At 33.2% G+C, this 19848-nt stretch overlaps 2 protein-coding genes and 1 long non-coding RNA gene across 6 annotated transcripts; 2 read left to right on the top strand and 1 right to left on the bottom strand.

Moving 5' to 3' along the window:
- The first annotated feature begins 8760 nt into the window (after window positions 1-8760).
- On the top strand, window positions 8761-13796 carry LOC111504131 (uncharacterized). Its single transcript, XM_074185705.1, has 3 exons — window positions 8761-9186; window positions 10087-10313; window positions 12915-13796. Exons 1-3 carry the CDS (start codon window positions 8869-8871, stop codon window positions 13588-13590), a joined length of 1221 nt encoding a protein of 406 aa, XP_074041806.1. The 5' UTR covers window positions 8761-8868; the 3' UTR covers window positions 13591-13796.
- Window positions 10320-15866, bottom strand: LOC141487260 (uncharacterized). Of its 2 annotated transcripts, XR_012468355.1 has the most exons (3): window positions 15732-15866; window positions 15456-15669; window positions 10320-10589 (listed from the first exon to the last, which is right to left on the bottom strand). It is a non-coding gene; the product is annotated as an uncharacterized lncRNA (long non-coding RNA). The 2 variants fall into 2 exon arrangements; XR_012468390.1 differs by lacking the exon at window positions 10320-10589 and having other exon boundaries at window positions 14369-15669.
- Window positions 15299-19135, top strand: LOC111504130 (uncharacterized). 3 transcript variants are annotated; one of them, XM_074185037.1, is made up of 3 exons: window positions 15299-15420; window positions 16697-16929; window positions 18265-19135. In XM_074185037.1, the coding sequence occupies exons 1-3, from the start codon at window positions 15403-15405 to the stop codon at window positions 18938-18940; spliced, it is 927 nt and encodes a 308-aa protein (XP_074041138.1). In that variant the 5' UTR covers window positions 15299-15402; the 3' UTR covers window positions 18941-19135. The 3 variants fall into 3 exon arrangements, with proteins under 3 accessions (XP_074041138.1, XP_074040702.1, XP_023014391.2); XM_074184601.1 differs by lacking the exon at window positions 15299-15420 and adding an exon at window positions 15783-15951; XM_023158623.2 differs by lacking the exon at window positions 15299-15420 and adding an exon at window positions 15855-16316.
- The last annotated feature ends 713 nt before the right edge of the window (window positions 19136-19848 follow it).

Raw genomic sequence — 19848 nt, 5'->3', positions numbered from 1 at the left:
TAAGGCGTTTGATTCAGTGAATAGTGACATAATGGTTAGTAAGTTATATAACATTGGCATTAGAGGGTTCCTTCTAGAATGGATAAAATCTTTTATGGAAGATAGGAAAATGGTAGTGACTGTGAATAATGCAGTATCTGATATTCAAGATATTATCCTTGGGGTACCATAGGGATCCATTTTAGGCCCATTCCTTTTCTCTATCTATATAAATAATCTTCCGAAGTATATAAAACAAGGTTTCATTATCCTATTCGCAGATGACACTACCATAACAGTTTCCGGAAATACTGCGGAGGAGCTAGAAAACAATATTAACTCAGTCATGGATGACATGATTTCTTGGTGTGATAGAAATCAACTAAAACTGAACGAAAGTAAAACAGTACATTTAAGCTTCGCGTTAAGGAAAACAGTGAAACTCAACAACATCCAACTCTCGGAAACAGCCGTAGGTATGTTTATAGATAAAACTTTGTCTTGGGAGCCATATATCGATCATGTCTGCAAAAAATTGAATCAAGCGTTATTTGCAATACGACAGATCAAAGACGCTTAGTTTAGATGGTATCAGGACTGTTTACTATTCATTGGCGTACTCACATATGGCTCAAAATGTATTAATGTGGGGTTCTTCTGTGGGGGCAAAAAAGTGTTTTTATCGTTCATAAAAGAATAATTAGAACTATCTCCAATATTGCACCCAGGGATAGTTGTAGACCTGCTTTCTGCAAGAACAAGATGCTAACGTTACCTTGTATCTATATATATATATATATAAAGCTCTGCTGTACTACAGTACAAAATTATAAATGTTTATTTCATTGCGTGACATTTTTGTTGAAAATCGTCATAAATCACACCAAAAGTACTTCGTCCTAAGCAACAAAGATCAACTTGATTTTCTGAAAAATACGTCCAGTAAATAACGCAGATTAGTCTAGGAAAACAATTGAATCAATTTGACTTGATTTTTTGAAAAATAGTTCCAGCTGTTAATTGATAGTTAATCGAAGATAACATCAACACAATATCTATTTTGTTGAAAGAAACTTCAATTATTCCATTAAAGTGTTATGACATGAAAAATTAGGAAGTCCACTTGAACTTTGTCTAAATAATACTGATCTTATGTAAAAATTGTCTATATAAAAAGGTATTCGAATTTAAAAAACTAGATACTTTTAAGGATAAATTGAATAAACATGCGTTTCACTAATTATTGAAGTGATATTCAATATTCGACCAATGGTGAAACAAGTTACTTCTATTCAGCCAGTTCTTTGTTGCAACATTTTGTCCCTCCAGGTATGTACAGGAATGTATCAATCACTCGTGCACTTGAGATTTCTTGTTGGCCATTGCCTTCGTTTTGCCAAGTTCTGGAGAAAATACTAAACCCTTGCCTCTCATGTGAGACTTACGATTTTGTTGGTACGTGTGGAAGAAATGGCCGACTGAAATGACCCACTCGGCAATGATGAGGAGCTAGTACTCCGAATCGATATATCGGTAGTAATCCCGACCAAATGAAGAGCTTGGGCATATCAAATGCACCTCTTAGGAATATAATTGCCATTCTGACAGCCGCCCCAGAGTATGTGTTTGTAGAGTTACTTCCGGACTTTGTTTCTAGGTGGCACAGTAGTACGTCCTACTGAATGAACTACAACCAGGGCATATTTAGTATGATATTTTATTTCATTCTGTCTTAATGATATTTCATGAGTAAGTTAAATTACAAGTTTTATTTGTCAGTTTACAACAATACTACCACTTTAAGTTGGGCAAAATATAAAAAATAGATGAATAGGACTCTATTGTATAATTTTCTAATATTCATCATTCGCTAAAGTTGCCAGAAACATATATTTTATAAGTAAATATACCTTGAGATCATTAATATGTGACAATAAATATGTGTCCAATACAAGGTCCATACTATTTTTGAAAATTGATACTTTCAAGAAGAAACTGAATTTTAAACACATTTCTACATTTAGTCATTGGTGACACATGAAAATTTTGAATATAAAGACATTTTCGAGCTATTTCTGTATACACAGCATGCTCATATTTCCATGTAAATGAATTTTCATCTCTTAAATATACTACTCGTATATTGTGTAGCACTCTTGTGAATGATATCTGATTCGATTCCATATCGAATATTTGGAGTGCATACTGAATAAGAAAAAGTGTTTTTTGTATAAATCAACGTACATATAAGAGTAGTTGGTTCAAAAGAATTTGGTCTTTCGTGTAATTCAATTGGATGAATGAAAGTAGATATTTCGAGAGGGTTTTTTTCTTCCAGTTTGTGACTGAAAGTTGATTCTTTGCATAAATTACACATCTTTGTATAATTTTATCAATTAGCTTCCTTTTTTTCTTTGGAAGAATCCCACATTTTTTTATGAAGATGGAAAAGCAGAAAGTCAAAAATCAATTTCTCCGAAAAGTATACCCGTTTCGATGTATGTTCTTATTATTCATGATATGATGTTTTGATCAACATGCACTTATTTGAATCCGATTCAAAGCGGTATTCCGTTCAAATAATCTGTGGTAATTTCACATAGGTCAAAATGGCAATAAATAACATTGTTTAGAACTAAATCAAGAACCGATTTGAACTGGTTAGCGTACAAAATGATGCAATTATAAACCGAATTATGTAATAATATACAAATGATTTTTTGATACCACCAATGTTCAGGTTTTCAAAGTTTTTGAGTTTTCACAATAACTTTTAGTTTAAAGAATTATATGATCGGAATTTTCAAATAACCATCTTCATAATATAACAATTATTACAAATTATCTATTCCATCATCATTCAAACCATTCAACTTCGAAAATAGTGAGTCAGTTCTATGAATCTGTTTTAACATCATACTAAATAAGTAGCTCCATAGTGTTCGAATATATACAATGAACATCCTATATAATATTTAGAAAATCGCCAAAGAATATCCAATATTAGAGCTTATTTGGTAAAAACTATTTTTTGTGAATACTTCAAAGAGTATAATGAAGTAGCCTAATATAAAATGGGTTCCTAATTTGGAAAATGTGAAACTTTTTGATGCTTCCCTTCATATGTCTTTCCATGAACATGTGACAAACATTTTCAAAGTATCATCTTTCAAACTCAAATCGCTATATAAATTCAAGTATCAGTTATCAGATGAAATAAAACTCAGGTTAGTTAAAACTCTTATTCACCCCCATATCGAGTATTGTTGTTCGGTGTATTACAATTTTTTGCCGCAATATAACAAACATAAGTTACAACGTCTTTTCGTCTCTGGTTTTGGTGAATCATCACTTGAACGCAAACGTTTGCTAATATGCTATTCTTCTGCTTTCCATAACTGTCTGAAGTTTGTTTATTATTTTGAATTTAGATTGATTTAGATTTAACGTGTGATTCCGTGTTAGGAATCACACGTTAAAAGGTAAGACCTCGTTAATCCTCAGCTCGCACAAGTTTCGACTTCTGAGGGTTGTCGTTCGTAGGGGTGCAACAGCTGGTTAACGGAAAAACAGATTTTGAACAGATTTTTTTTAAACAGATTCTAGTTTCTTCATCAAATTCTGAAGAGTTTTGTCACTGCAGCTCACGTTATGCCCAGAAGTATTCAATTTCTTCCTTATGATTTCAGTTGTAACAGTCGTATATTGTTTTTCTCAATGACTTTATTAGATGACCATCTAAATGTTTTGGTAATCCTGTATCACATCGCGTCTTGCGTTCATAAGGTTTGTTTTTGACTATTTTACGTACAGTTACGAAACCAAACTTGAGATGTAGATTTTTATATATAAACATATTCTCTGTGTTTCAATATTCAAATGCATTCGAATCTTATTCTCTGGTATCTCTTTTTCGCATTGTTCACCATCGTTATCGAAAAAGTATGCGTTGTTATCACTCTCGTCAATACTGTTAGTAATTGTCCAAGGACGCCACATTTTGAACAGATAACAAAATTTTTAAGTGATTTTAACTGCACCAATATCGAATTTCAACACTCAAATAGCGATCAGTTCCTGAACTGAACAAGACGGCGATAACCATCTCCGCATTCCCCGATTTCCATTCGTCACCGTAATATGACCTCAAATTTAATTTTATGACTCTTAAACCAATCATAAAACTGGGTTAGTAAAAAGTATACAAAGTGTTGTGAATTCCCAAACTGAATTCATGATCAATTCATGATCAGTCAGTCGCAACTGAATGAAACCAATTGAAAAGGAACGATTATTTTTAAACTGTATAACTGTATAGTCTGGCACCAAATATATTCGAATGTGATCATCATGTATGGCTGAATTTTACAATACAAAGTGATGCTACTCAAAGACAGGTAATCTGCTCATGGGGGGTTTGTTTCTCCACCTGAGACATATTCTGCGTACGCCGCTCAAGAATTTGGTGCAAGGTGGATTCATAAGGTACCCCGCTCTTGAGGAGACGACTCAGTCATTTCCTGGCTGCACCACCAAACTTTTTTTTAGGTTCAGTTATTGGATCAGGAGTAGGAGAGTTGAGAAGCTCCCGCTCCTGATCTAAATTCACAGGTAGGTCAGTTGTAGTCGGAAGCTCGTCATCCATCTCCTCTGTAGACTCAGCGTCAGAAAGAATGTTTAAGTTCACTCTGTCCATAAAAGTCCCACGAGTAGCTAGGGAAAGAAAGTCAATCACGTCAGAGCCCCGCATCACCGTGACAAGGCGATGCTACGACGAGAGGGTGCCCGGTATCTCGAAGGTTCCGTAGAGATAGCTGATAGGCTCAGTGTCATTCATCCTCTTGGCACGGATACACACACCTAAGGATTAAGCCATCGTTGGAATGCCATTCGTTTAGGGTAGGGAATAACAGATCCACAAGTGATTGTTACGTGTTCCAAAGTTTCATAATTCAAATACAATTGTTTTGGTTCCATCATTGCTTTATGCAAAGAGAGACTTCAGAAAAATCAATACCACTTATTAAACACATACCTGCCATATGGGTTATCTATTCTAAGGGACTATTTCTTTATAAATATACTGAACTAAAAGGAAAGAAAACAAAAAAATGAAAAAAAAACACATCCTACTTGATTTAGGTGGAAATATCACTTGTGCCGATGTCGTCTCGAGTTTAACTTTGTTTTGCTCTTCTCTAATTTGAGGATAAATTCTCAAGACGTAAAATTTGTGCTGAGGAAGTAATTGGTGAATGGATTTACAGTTCCTGTTGGAATCTTTCCGTTGAGTTGGTTTTTTTTACTCCTCTAGCTATCGACTTAGTCGGATATTTTTTTGTGTTTACCGGCACTTTGTCTTCTGTCCTTGCGTATGACAGCTACGTTTCAAGCCACCCTTCTTCCACGTAAGTTGAATTTTCTTATTTTTTTTTTTCTACTTCTGGATGGTCGAAAATCCTTATAATTTTTTTCATTGATGTTTTCTCCTAGGGCTTGTTCTTCCACCCCTAGATTGTTTGGGGCCTACTACCCTTGACTCAAGTCATCTTTGTTACCCGGAACGAGTCCTGATGGGTAGGTGTTATCCTGCGCTCCAGACGATCATCCCTGAATAGATCGGTTCCAGTCCAGGAGATCTGACTTTTTATCCCGACTCACCACCCTGAATAGAAACATTAGATCCACTACCTTCATATTGGACAGAAACAGATAAGTCTAGCCAATAAGACAATTATTTTGAATTCCTTATTTATTTATTTTTTTTTAAATTGTATTATAATAGAATATCATTATAATTTGTATGGGGTTGTGCTACGAAAGAGTTAGAAGAAATTGTATATGCTTATGTCGTTGATTATTCTAATGTGAGACGCAAGTGAGATCTCCCTTGAGTACTATCTCAAATGTTCATGTTCATTGATCTAAAATCAATAATAAATAAGGCGAATTCATGAGTCAGGTTCGTTTGATTCACTTGGAATTATTTATGATATCAGAACCCGCTATACAGAGAACCTACCCCCAAGCTAGGCAAAGTTTGTGTTTTAGTTTTCAGGATTATAGTTGATAAGGGGAGTCACTAGAGCACGTTAAATATTTTTCTTATTATAACTTTCAGGTAAGAACAAACCCCTGATTAGAAGAACGATATAATTTTGTTAATGGTGAATATTACCAGATATTCTCCCTCCCCCCTTATGTAATATGATTCTGTCATTCCCGTATCCAGCGGGTATAGTTAGAAGCAGGCATCCGATGGCCGGTTTGCTCAATCCCCACATCCCAAGCCAATGCACTTGCCAAACGCAGCATGCAGAGTGGTTCAGGCAGTGAAAGATGAACAAAGACAGCCAACTCGCCTCTCTTCAAGTCTAACACAATTATCTAAATGAACAATTCGTTCAGGCCAGTCTCAAATCATCTACACTTCAGGTTAATGGACTGGACACCTATCAGAAAACAACTACTTCCCTGGCCAATACCACGAAGGGCGTTTGATTATATCCACAGAAGCAATTCCTGCATATGCTGTTCGATTCCGGCAGTTCTTTAAGGGTGTTGGCTAATTTCATCCACGCAACTACACATACCAATCGACATGTTCGATTATTTTTGAACAGGTTTGTCTGCCACTCTCAGTATTACTATTGAAATACTTCGAAAGAAGCTTGATATACAATGGCATGGTATATTGCATCTCAACATGCATCTCTTTCTTAGAGGTTGAAAAAAATAATTACTCTCTGAAGTATTTCCCAGTGTTTAGTGCCGGCTGGGAATCCTGCTCGTTTCTTAGAATTGTAATTCACCGCGTCGAAATAACCTAGTTATCTCTTGCCATTTGACATGATCGAAGATAATGAGAGAATAATCAAAAATAAAACCGCTTCGAACCAGTTACAGATATAATCGATTGACCCGTAAGAACTTAAACAATATTACAACACATGATCAAAATAAGAACAGTTCATTTTTCGAAGATTTCAACATAATTTCCAGAAATGATAATTTCGCGAATGTTTACATCAATATCTATTACAAGAATCAGGCAAATACATCAAACTCTGGAAGTGAGTTTCCAGTAATAATTTAAATAATAAACGTTTTTATTGGTTTGAATACAAATCTGTTTAAAATATATTTTTCCCTTAACCAGCTGTCGCACCACTACGAACGACAACCCTCAGAAGTCGAAACTTGTGCGAGCTAAGGATTAATGAGGTCTTACCTTTCAACGTGTGATTCCTAACACGGAATCTGAATACTATACTGAATATAAAAGCATCATGAAACTGAAGCCGAGATGTAGCTGAGAAAATGTTGATTTTTATAATTTAGTTTGAGGGATAAAAAGAGCCCCGATGATAAGATGACATAGGTATATGTCGAGAGAAGCGTAAGTCAGTATTTTTAACCGATCTAAGATTTCTAGTTGTGTTATCGATCAGTGTTATTTTTATATAGCCCAAAATATCATTGAGCATATTGCAGTAAATAACAGATTTAAAGCTAAATTAATAGACAAAATAATTTCCAAAAAAGTCTATGCAAAAAGGAATTCGTGAGGTTTTTCCTACTGATAATTCAGATAATGAAAATTATAAAGCTTTAACATATTTTGGACAGACAACAGGAAAATGGCTTCATTTTCGAATAAACAAGATATTAAAATTGCATATAGAACAGGACATACGTTGGGAAAGTTAGGTAAAAATAATAGAAACAAAACATCCAAATTCAAGAAATCAGTAGTATAGAAAATAAATTATGGAACTTGTCCTAAGATGTATATCGTTCAAACTGGCAGAACATTTAGGATTCGCATCCGGGCACATAGTTTGAACTATGTACATAAGACAACAAGTTCAACATTTTCAAATAATCTTTTTGGAGAAAATCAAATCTTCAACGGAAATTTCGACATTTCACACATAAAAAATAAACACTCAAAGGTAAATTGTTTGAAAGCAATGGAAATCAATAAACTTGAAAATTCAAATATTTTACTGAATAACCAATTGGATTCAAATATATCACCATTACTGAACTTGTTTTCTTAGAAACCAATGTATCTTAGTATTTATAGACAATGGCTTTATAGACAATGCCCGAATCAATCAGAAGAAAACAAAAACGTATTATATTGTCTTTTTTATAGATTTCAATATATTTATTCATAAAGTTTTATATTTGTTTCAGGGTTAAACTCAGTTTGAAGAATACAGGCCGTTTTTATTAGCTGATCCCTCTATTTCTATCTCGAAAATAGTAAGGTAGGTTAAATTGGACAAAATTTTCCTATTTTAGGGCATGTATCAAGAATATCTGTGGTTGTTTTTGAAATATTTGCCAAAAACTAGAATTTTCGAATTTCGTTTTTTGGCTCTTCCGCCTCCATTTGGAATGATATGAAAAATGTGATTGTGTTATAACTGTAACTATCTGTAAGTATCTATGGAATCCAAAAATACCAATATAACTCATAACACACAGACAGACACACACAGACTGTAACAAAAATGAGAGAACTTAAAAAACAAATTAAATAAGAGCAAGAAAACACCTAAAATACGAAGAAACTAGATAAAAGAAGAAAAAGCAAATAGAGTATTCGCTTTATTGTGCGAAACAATCCTACCCTTAACCACATAAGAGTTTTGTGCTGTAACTGCAATTTCACAGCACATAACGATGAGTTGCTCTCGCAATTCATTAGGAGAACTGGCCAAATGCAACAAGAAGCAATGCCATACGAAACTAAGAGAGAGAGAGAGAGAAAAAAAAGGAAGAATTGAAAGAGGTTATTCTGTCCCTTTGAATCTTTATTTTTTATTTTCGAATAGGGAATTAGCCATAAATTTGAAACGTTAAAACATTCAAGAAGTAATGGATGCCGACAATCTTGATTCGATAATACATATCGATCATGCATATGCTTCAAATGAAAATTTTATTGAAGAGGATCCTCTAAAATTACCAGAATGTGAAGTTCTTATAAAAACTGAAATTAAGGATGAAGATATTGAAATCAAAATTGAAGAACCTGATAGTTATGAGGAACAGAATGAACCTTTACATTTCGAACCCTGTGACAATGCATATTATGACCTAGATGCAGTCCATGATAATGCAAATATAGAATTTGTGAATCATACAACATTCGAACCAGAAAATTTTCCATCAGTACTTTACCTTGACAATGAGGTACTATTTAGACAGTATAGTCATTAACCTTCCAGTAATCGCGCACAGGTCTGTCAAACCCGGTTGGCACTTTTTGATTTTATGGAAACTTTGAGTGGGTAGTAAGTTCTCGGGTTAGTATCTTACTAACATTTCAGAGTTAGTCTACTAGTGGTGGTTGTAGTTTACTAACTACAGTGAAAACCAGTCTGTGAGACCAAAGTGACCAATAGATCTTCACATTATACATCATCAATTTGTGCATCGGAAATGAATTTAAAAAAATTGTTTAAAAAAGGTGTGGCTACTGCTCTGTACACCCCAATCTCTTAATGAAGAATTGCTTTTATTTTAGTTTTTGAGTTTTATTAGTTATTCCAAACGATTTTTTCAACTTCGTTGGGAAAAACGTACATGTTCAAATCAAAGTATTTGAAAACTGAGGCTCATGTGTGTTCTCTATTGTGACTACATTGTAAAAAAAACTTTCGACACGAAAAATAATGAATTAATTACTGTACCCCAATCTGGTAGCCTGACTCAAATACTGGTGACATAAATTTGGTGCGACTACTAGAAGGTTAAGTTATAACTTTCACAAGGTTCTCACATTACTCATGAGCACTACATCTGTAATGTAATATTACTTTAATTGTGAAATTCACAAATTGATACTTGATATATTCTTCCATCCATATAAAGTTTTACAGTATCTCAAGACTCGGTTTGATAAAAAATCTTGCTATAAAGTATTTTTCACTTCATGGAAAAAATAGTGTTTAATATAAAAATTATCATAAAAGTTAATGAATAATTTTCAGTTGTGAATTTGGTTATATAAAAAATAAATTATCCTTTTTTACTCTTGCTGTGACAAACAGAATTCTATATATTTATTTGATAAATTCCCTTACATTGCAGAGAAATAGAACAGAGAACTCATCATCTACCGATAAACTTCTGAAAGAGAACAAACAATTGAAGAGAACCATAGCAACCTTGAAGAGAGAAAAGCTGAATAGTAAAGCAAAAATTGAAAGCAAGTCCAAAAAGTTCTCCAACGATCTCAGTAAAATGCATAAATTCCAGTGCACTCTTCAGCAAGAATTGAACAGGTTGAAAGAAGAAAATGAAACATATAAAACTGAGTGAGTTTTTCATTTAATACATTTTTGCTTCGAACAGAAATTGTTAACTTGAGTTACTAGCCTGGTTCAGTACATTCTGATGTTGCCTCGAAGAAGAAATGCAACAGATTTATATATCTTCCTGTTGATCTTTCTCTCGCACCATAAAAAATTGATAGAAAAAGTTGATGAAACAATAAAATTTCCAGGAGAATTTGACAACAATATTTTTCCACAGAAAAAAAGGCTGTGGGATCCCATTGTGTCTTCCTTCTATAACAAATTTCAATTTCAAATCTGAAAACCAAATATAAATCAACCAAAATGTGTCCTGAAAGCCTTTTACAACATGAAATTCTCAAAACAATTTGATGTTTTTGAGTTTGAATACCGAAAAAATATTTCATTCGACTAAAATACTTTCTAGAACTTGATAATATTATCCCTCAACCACTTCTGAAATTTTCATCAAAAAAAGACAAATTTTACTTGAAATCATTGCTCTTTTCAATGTTTTTGTCTGAACATGTTTCAGAATCTATATAGGGACTATAACTGCCATTTTAAGAATCATTTTCTGAACCTTCAAAAACACATTTTTGTAAAAAAAAAGTATCTTTTCGAAATTTATATTATTTTCTGATAGGAAGATGTTATGGGGTCCTGCAGAAAATTCAACTGTCAGTTTAAGAATATTTGTCTCAACCTCTTTTGATCATTTTATCAAAAATATGAATTGCTTCCTATTTGAATTTATCAATTTTTTCGAAATACTGAATTTTATTAGTTAAAAAATGGCATGTGATTCACAAACCTACATCACTGTTAGCTTGAGAGTAATTTTTTCAACCTTCTCTGTAAATTCAGAGCATTTGAAGTGTATTGTTTTCCTACCCCTGTAGATCGGTGGATCAGTGTAGATAGATTATTCTCAATCGATTTTGGCTACACTTCAGTTATTGGTACTTCGCCCACAAAGGGGTGTGGCATATCAATCGAAAGGGGGTGATGAGAGGAAAATAATTGTATGGATTTTAGAGAGAGACAATATTTATTTAAAAAAATATTTGAAATATATAATTCAATATTTTAACCCAACTAAATCTAAACTAAAATTCAAACAACAGACCGGTGCTCACTGATCACAATCAGACCAGTTGGAAGTAGTTTAAATACAACTTAGAAAAGTGTGGTTACAATGACGATGATCTGGCTATGTATGTGTGAAAGAACCTCTGGCATGGAGTCCGTCACAATAAATTGAATCCGTTCTTAAAGCTACTTGAATGTATTGAAAGTCAATTCAAACCAAAGAATATGTAAATGTTGAGCATTAATTTTTTTTTCATTTTCTCGCCGTAAAACTACGACCATTATGTTCCTCTCATCACCCCCTTTCGGTTGATATGTCACACCCCCTTGTGGACTCTGTCTCAATAACTAAAGTCCTGCCTTGATTTCATAAAATTCCATTGGGTGAAGTATTCATACATTGTAGTTCCATGCATTTTAGCATTCAAGATTGATTATTTATTTTTTTGTGGTAATATTGGAATGAATGTTCCGCTGACCCCATGAATGGCATCTTTGTAAGGGGTGATGTCATTGCATTTTCTCATTTGCTTGAATTTTTTCATTCAAAATCAATCCAATTTGAGCCCATTTCAAACCTTTTTATTTTCATTGAGCCACACCAGGTATTTCAGTTAAGGAAAGGCATTTTCGAAATGCCTCGTGAAATTACTCGTTAGTTTCTTCATTTATATGAGCATAAGACTTGAAAGATACAAAAATGTTCATCAAACAGGTTCACAGCATAGTTGTGAAGGTACATTGAACAAAAACATGAAAAAATATAGGTAAATTGAAGATTGTGAAAAAATCTCTTGTAGATTATATAATTAGTTGGAAAATGTTTTTTTTTCAGTGAGTGTGTTACTTTTTTTCACTCTTATTAGTTAATACATGATTGTGAATTTTGGCTCAAGTAACAATCTTATTGTTGTTATTGTGTGTCATTAATATTTTTTCTTTGATGTATGTATGTATGTGGAATTGATAATTTATCTTCTATAAAAAAGGTTTAGCATACTATCTCAGACCTGACTTGGCCAAAGTTCTCACAATTATTATTGACTTACAAATAGGTGCTAGAATTCTGAACTTGTGCCTCAAGTTCATGTATCTAATAGAAATTGATTTATGTATTAATTTTTCTTGCAATTTTTCATTGTGTTTTTTCCATTTTAGATCAGAGTATGTGTCGAAGCCCAGAATCATGATATTTCCCTCTTCCAAAAACTAGTTAATGTATTTTTGATGATTATATCAATAATTTTTGAAAGTATAGATGATCTGGGAACTCTTTCTTTTTGTGAGCTTTTATAAAATTTGTCAGACTCAAGAAAAATAGTTTTCAAGCTCAGCCCCACAAGCAGCTGTGGTGGATATTGTTTGAAAGTATTACCACTGTAAGATTAAACTGAAATCATTAGCAGTAATACAAGTATTGGCCACAGACTAACCGCGACTTTCACTTGCAATCTTCAAAGCTGTCTTATGGGTGCTGTTTTTGATAACCGTGTCATACCCTTTAATTGTGATTCTTCTCATCTTTTTCAGGCTTCTTTGTTACAAAAAACTCAAGAAACATTACCTAGACTTGGAGACAAATATCCTTGAGCTCAGAAGACAGGCTCACAGATTCACGAAATATGAGAAACTTTCTGTAGAAAACATTAAGACCATGAAAGCAGACATCGACACTAAATCAAATGAAACCAAAGCTCTTAAAAATAGAATACTTGCAGCTGTAAAAAGACTCTCTCAGTTGAAAGCAAAATTTATTAATTTAGTAAATGCCAATAAGGTTCACTCACTTAAGGCGGCTCAGTATATCAATCTGCAGAAAAGGTTAACGTCTAGTATGAATTTGAATAAAGTCTACAAAGTACACTTGCAAACATGTAAAACAGATTTTGAAAAGCAAATTAAAGAAAAACAACAACAGCTTCATATCGCAAATGCAGAATTAGATTCTTTGAGAGAAATTAATAAAAAAAAAGATGTCACATGCCTTGCTTTAAAAAATAAATTGAAATTTTCAATGGAGCAGCAGAAGAAGAAAATTGAAGAATGTAATGATGCAGTTGCTTCAACTAGAGAAAAAATGATGAAAAACAATGAACTCTTGACTCTGAAACATGCAGAAAATATCGGTCTGAAAAAGAAAATCATTAAACTGGAGAAAGAATTATCACATCTAAAAAATAAGGGGTGTGATTACTGTGGACTCTGATGTATCATGGGAAAATGGAGAAAGTGATTAATTGTGATAGAAACATTGAAGTGTATTATTTGTTTTATCCGAGATAATATTTTCATCTAAGATGAGTATTGAAAACCTGTGTTGATAAGGTAGTGTACTCAATATTATTTTAATTTATTGACTGAAACACTTTTCATTTTAATTTTATTACAACAAATACATTTTTTGACTGATAAGGATTTTTCTTCATTTTCAACCTGTCTTGGGCAAGTTTTTAATTTCATCTATGAGTCAACTGATCGGTTCAATAGATTTATCTATTGTTCTTTTTCAGTCGTTATTTCGTTTATATCTTTTGAAGAAATCCATCATTGGAAATTTTCAGAAAAATTTAATGACTAAAGATTTATACTTTATATCTTCCAGAAGAATACAGTAATTCGAATTGAAAGAGAAGTTTTTGGGAAAAAACTCTTTAATTCAATGTTCATGTGGAAGTAGTTTCGAAAATAATTTTTCTTTTGTGTGAAACTAGTTTCAAGACATCATTCTGTAAGAAACTTCTGTACTTGATCTACACATCTTTGTTAAGAGTTTATTTTAAATCTTATTGATTTTTTGTTTCTTCGGAAGGTCACAACATATTTTTGTATAAATATAGAAGTTATACTAAGAGAGGGATTATTTTCTTTGTCTATTACCAAGCCAAACTGAGCACTTTTCCTGATCACCAGAAATACAATTCTCTTTTCAACGTGTGTTTCACACACCCAGTTGGCGTCTTTGAGAGATGAAGAAAACTAATTAGTAACTCTGAAAAACCTGGTCTTTATTTATGTCCAACAGGGCACATTTTCACTTACTAATGCATATCAATGGTATCGGGTAGCAATTGCGGATAGTTTTCTTGTGAAATTTCCCGATAATTTCAAAAAAGTGATTCATAAAAAAAGAAAACATTGGGCTTTTTGGAATGGGACCTTTGTCACTGTTCATAGTTCTTAATCCACACTTTGCCATTTCCAGACATCCGAAAACGTAGTGTCATCTACTTATCTCAACAATTCCAGGTAGTTTTCATTCATTCTACGGCCCTTCTCCAAGCCGAAATCGGACATGTACTGCGTGTTCTTTAAAACGAGTTTCGAAGGCTAGCTCAGTCTGACCAATATATTTTTTGACACGGTCCCCACAGCTTGTCTCACATATCCTCCACTTTTCATTTTCCAATATCTTGTCTGTGTGGTTACCTAACATTTGTTGAAGTGAGCAGGAAGTTTTGAAGGTTACTTTCACGTTTAACTTTTTAAAAACTGTTTAGTAGCATTTCTGGTAATTGGGGAAAGTGCTTATTTTGTTACATAACAACAAGGTCAATAGTTATCCCTCGTAAACACGGAAGCCAAGTTTTACTGTTGCGAGGAACTTCAGAGAAAAGTTGCCAACGGAAAAAATAAAGGAAGAATAAAATTTTAGGTTAGGTCAAAGATGACTTTTTGGTTAGGTTAGGTTATGTTGTCATTTTTAAGGTTTTTTGTAGCTTGAATCATAGACCAATCCAGCGACCTGTCAAAACCACAAAACGAATGCAATATGGCGGCGTAGGGCAAACATTGTATTTTATGATATGCGACCATAGTAGTTAGTTTCTTTTTGCGATTTCCTGTGCGTATTTCGGTTGTGTTTTTAAATTTAATTAAAGGGAAATGTCCATTACGTGCATTGTGGTTGCCTGTGGATCTCGTAACAACAGGGATAAAGTCGGGTTTACTCAGTTCCTACAGTTTCAAAACACAAGTTTTTGACTAATAAAAATGAGTTATCCAGAAAGCGAAGAGCCCTATGGTTAGCTGCAATCAAGTGATGTATAAATTGTTCTCAATCTTTGTTCCTACCTTCACAACGAAGCCAGATTTGAAATATTTATAAGATTCCAAACTTTGATATGCCTTTATCTGCACAGGCGAATAAAAGCTGTGGGTAAAAACCAAATACGAAGCAATATCAATATATGTAACTGGAGGAACACCATCAATTGAATAATCCAGATCAGAAACATTCAATGAGAAAGGGTCTGAACCATTGACCAATCTCAACTTCATTACATATCTGTAACACAATTATAAAAATGTAAACAGATGATGGTGTATTTTTTCGAACATTTCGTTTACCAGCGTCTCTGCTGTTCAGCAATAATGATTTCAAGTATTTACTTTCCATTTTGATCGAATTTAAACACCATAAAAGCTCCAAAAATGTGTGAAAACACTACACCAAAACCAATGATGCTCTTATGACAATAATCAGATTGTTTGCCCTACATCGCCATATTGTGTCACGTGGTTTGGATTGCTCTATTATTGAACTTTGATGGCAGATCTCGATAGTTTGGTGTGTACAGAATATTTGTGAATCGTCGATAAATTTGATAAAACCAAATAGCGATGAATGTCAGCAACCTCTATTCGATAATACTCATGGATCATGCATATGCTTCTACTAAAAATGATATTGAAGAAGAGCCTGGGAAATTACCTAAATGTGAAGTTTTTATAAAAACTGAAGGTGTTGAGATCAAAATTGAAGAACCTGATAGTTATGAAGGAGAAAAAGAACATCTACATTTTGAACCCTGTGACACTACATTTTACAATCCTGATGCAGCCCATGATAATGCTGATATAGAATTTATGAATCATACATCATTTGAAACAAAGAGTACCTCAAGACTGTTTCATGGCTCACAAGACAGAGAGGTATTAATTGAAGGATATAGATTACCTTCAAAGTTTTTTAAAAAGTTGAGCTTTTATTCAACACCCTATTTTGGTTTTTATGGTGTTCATGGACACTATTATAGGCTATGACCTATTTGGGTAACAAGCGGTATTAAAAATATATATTTTGGTTGAGAAAAATGAGAGGGTATCAACCTCAACCTGTTTTCATTCATTCATAATGAGTTCCAATTTCTTCCAACTCGAAACTTGCTTTTACCATTATTACAAGATATAAAAATGAAAGATTCAAGAGTGTCTCCAATGCAGCTGTTGGTTTAGTTTTCGTAAATTCACAATTTCAACTGTGATATTGAAAAAAGAATTTTCATATTTATTTCAATTCATTTACATTACAGACAAATCGAGGAAGTCTTGAAAAATCAAAGTCCACAAGCAAACTTATTCAGGAAAATAAAAAACTGAAGAAAACTATAACAAACTTGCGAAGAGAAAAGCGTAAATGCTCAACAAATATTGAACGCAAATCTAAAGAGTTTTACCGTGATCTCGATAAAATGCACATTACCCAGTCTGCTCTTGAGAAAGAAATAAAGAGTTTAAAAGAGGAGAATGAACAGTATAAAACAAGGTAAGTTTTCAATTCAGATTTTTTTTTATAATTTAACACCATGTAGCGCCCATTATAGACAATCAATTGAATCACTTCATCTCCGCTGCTTAAAAGTTAGTTGCAAATATCAAGGAGAATTTTAGGTGCTACGAAAATCATAGTATCACATCAGTGTATCATACTTTCTCACTCTCTTGTTATTCTGTACCTGACATTTTTAGGATTCTCAAAAACTGTTAGGCCTTATTCGTATCACATAATAATAATAATGAACATTCATTTCCTTAGTAACTTATAAAAGGAAAATTATAATAATAATTTTTTCCAAATATATAGTTGAGGCTCGAAATCATTTATATCAACTTCAAATACTGTTCATTTGTGTTGTCTTGAAATCAACTGAACTGACAGATAAAACATATCAGGTATTTATTCTAATGTCAAATCCATGAGAGATCCTAACTGAATAATAAAATAACAAAACCACCATCTTAATTATTATAACTTTATTTTTGTGTTAGTATATTCTTTATAGAATATATAATGCTGTTTTTCAAGCCTCCCTCTCATCATTAGATATTACAAATATCTGTGGTGGGTATAAATTTTGATTATCTGCACTCGGCAGCCTATTTTGATTGATTTGTTCTATTGTTGTTTATTTCAAACAAGAATGAGATTCAATTTTCCTTTGTAGAACATGAGTAAAGAAAAGCAATGGACAGTTGAAGAATGTGGCAACTTAATTGCTGTTCGTGTAGTGGAAATAATAGAAAACAGTTCGAAACAAAACACGCGACTTGGGACTTGATTCTCTGTTTGGTAGAATTCGAGTTTCCAGTTTGTTGTATCTGTTATTGAAAACAATATGAGGCGCAACCGTGTCCGTTTGGCGGAAATTCCTCTTTAGATTCACTGTTCAGGACTTTTTCGATTCTGGTTTGGGTGAATCATTGCTGGCTGGCGGAGAGTTAGTTTCCTCTGATACAGATTCCGCTTTTCCTACTCAAGAATGAATTTGGTGTTGCACTACCCAGTTTCTTAGGTTTGTTATCAGAACTGGTGAGCTCTTGCTCTTATTCTGATATAGGAAGGACAGTTGGGGTTATTTCATCGACGTCAAACTTCTCTGTAGACCTTTGGTCGGATTTTGGGGTTTCGATTGAAAACTAGGTTAATGGAAAGTGACAAAAGTTATCAACAATGGTCCCACTCAAATGATTAAAAAAAATTTATGATCCATATTTATACATCTGAACCTGATATTCTCCACAACTACATACTATTTATTCTCCATTTCTTGGTGAATAGTATATTTAGAGGGGATTTGTAAAGTTTATTATCTTTTTTCAGGCTTCTTTGTTATGAGAAACTTAAGAAACATCACTTTGATATGGAGACACAAATTCTTGAACTCCGAAGACAGGCCCACAGATTCATGAAATATGAGAAAATGTCCTTAGAAAACATAAAATCTTTAGAAATGGATAAAGACGCCAAATCAAATGAAACCAAAGCTCTCAAAAAAAGATTAACTGCAACTGTGAAAAGTTTATCTCTATTGAAGATGAACTTTACTAATCTACTGAATACATATAAGAAGAAAGCGCTCAGGGCAGCTGAATGTGCTGAGTTGAAGGAGAAGTTGAAGTCCGCTGAGAAAATGACGAAAGTTTATGAAGTACTCCTTAGCTCTTCCAAAATGCAATTTGAAAAGAAAATACGAGAAAAACAACGAGATCTAGATATAGCAAAGGCGGAAACAGATTCACTGACAAAAATGGTTAGAGCAAAAATTGCCACATGCAATATTTTGGAAGTGAAATACAAATTCTCAATAGGGCAGCAGATGCAAAAAATCCAAGCAAGTCATGAGGAAGTTGCTTCCGCTAAACAACAAATAACAGAATTTAGTAACCTTTTGTCGCAGAAAACTTTGGAAAATGATGACTTGAGAAATACTATTCATAAATTGGAAAAAGACTTATTGGATATAAAAAAGAAGGATTGTAATTACTGTAGACTTTAATATGTGAAAAAATGTCTACTGGAAAGTTGAAATAGTGATATATTTCCGTTTTATGGAAGTGATTCAAAGTGTTTTTTATACCTTATTTTATATAGTGAATTGAAATACTTAGAAATCAATATTTGATTTATTTACAAAATAATTTTTTCAACAGATGAAGGACCTTATTTCTATTAATACATTTATTGATCTATATTTAGTTATACTGGCACGCCCTAACTGATTAAAAACCCAAATGAAACCAGCAAGAGGGTTACTCATGTTTTGTATTGTGTTGTAACTTTATTTTGATGTTGAGGAGCAACATTGTTGAGAACTCTCATTTAAACTACTTAACACTCATAGTTACACGCGCGACTCTGAATTTTGTGCAGTTGAGCTGATTGGTTTGAGGATTTTTGTTGTTACTCTCTACAGGTCGCCCTCAGGCAATAAAGATATTTTCTTTACCAATTAAGAGCACCTACTAAATGATTTTGCTCTGTCAGATATAAGGCTTGTTATTTTAGGTGATTTCAATATAAAATTCGCCGAGGACAATAGAGATTTATAAGAATTGGATATGTTGCTAAATTCTTTTGGAATAACAACCATCAGTGAACCCACTAGAATTACATCACATTCGGCAAATTGCATTGACAATGTCTTAGCAAATGTTGATCACCAGTGTTATGAATCTGGGATCCTAGAACCTTGCCTGTCAGACCTTTTCAGGTCAGACAAAGGGATTACGAAACTAAGAAAGAACTTATCAATAATAGATTGGACTATTTACTTTAAAAACAGGGACGTAAATTTCCTTGCAAATTTTATGGTTGAGTCTTACTCAGTAAACTTTGAAAACATATTTCCCTTGAAAAAAATTACTGAAAACGATAAACCTCCAGTATCATGGTATAACAACTCGC

This window comes from Leptinotarsa decemlineata, unplaced genomic scaffold (assembly GCF_025532065.1).
Source record: "Leptinotarsa decemlineata unplaced genomic scaffold, Ldec_3_MD MMD2_P_RNA_scaffold_1, whole genome shotgun sequence".
In the NCBI taxonomy this organism is placed as follows: Eukaryota; Metazoa; Arthropoda; class Insecta; order Coleoptera; family Chrysomelidae; genus Leptinotarsa; species Leptinotarsa decemlineata.
Note: the sequence above shows the minus strand (reverse complement) of the source record. Positions and strands in the feature narration are given on the sequence as shown.

Excerpts from the sequence above, each read along its gene's own strand:
- LOC111504131 (XM_074185705.1), top strand. The coding sequence starts at position 8,869 with ATGGATGCCGACAATCTTGATTCGATAATACATATCGATCATGCATAT. Across the intron at positions 9,187-10,086 it reads TACTTTACCTTGACAATGAG|AGAAATAGAACAGAGAACTC; the intron begins GTACTATTTAGA and ends CTTACATTGCAG. Across the intron at positions 10,314-12,914 it reads AATGAAACATATAAAACTGA|GCTTCTTTGTTACAAAAAAC; the intron begins GTGAGTTTTTCA and ends CATCTTTTTCAG.
- LOC111504130 (XM_023158623.2), top strand. The coding sequence starts at position 16,005 with ATGAATGTCAGCAACCTCTATTCGATAATACTCATGGATCATGCATAT. Across the intron at positions 16,317-16,696 it reads ATGGCTCACAAGACAGAGAG|ACAAATCGAGGAAGTCTTGA; the intron begins GTATTAATTGAA and ends TTTACATTACAG. Across the intron at positions 16,930-18,264 it reads AATGAACAGTATAAAACAAG|GCTTCTTTGTTATGAGAAAC; the intron begins GTAAGTTTTCAA and ends ATCTTTTTTCAG.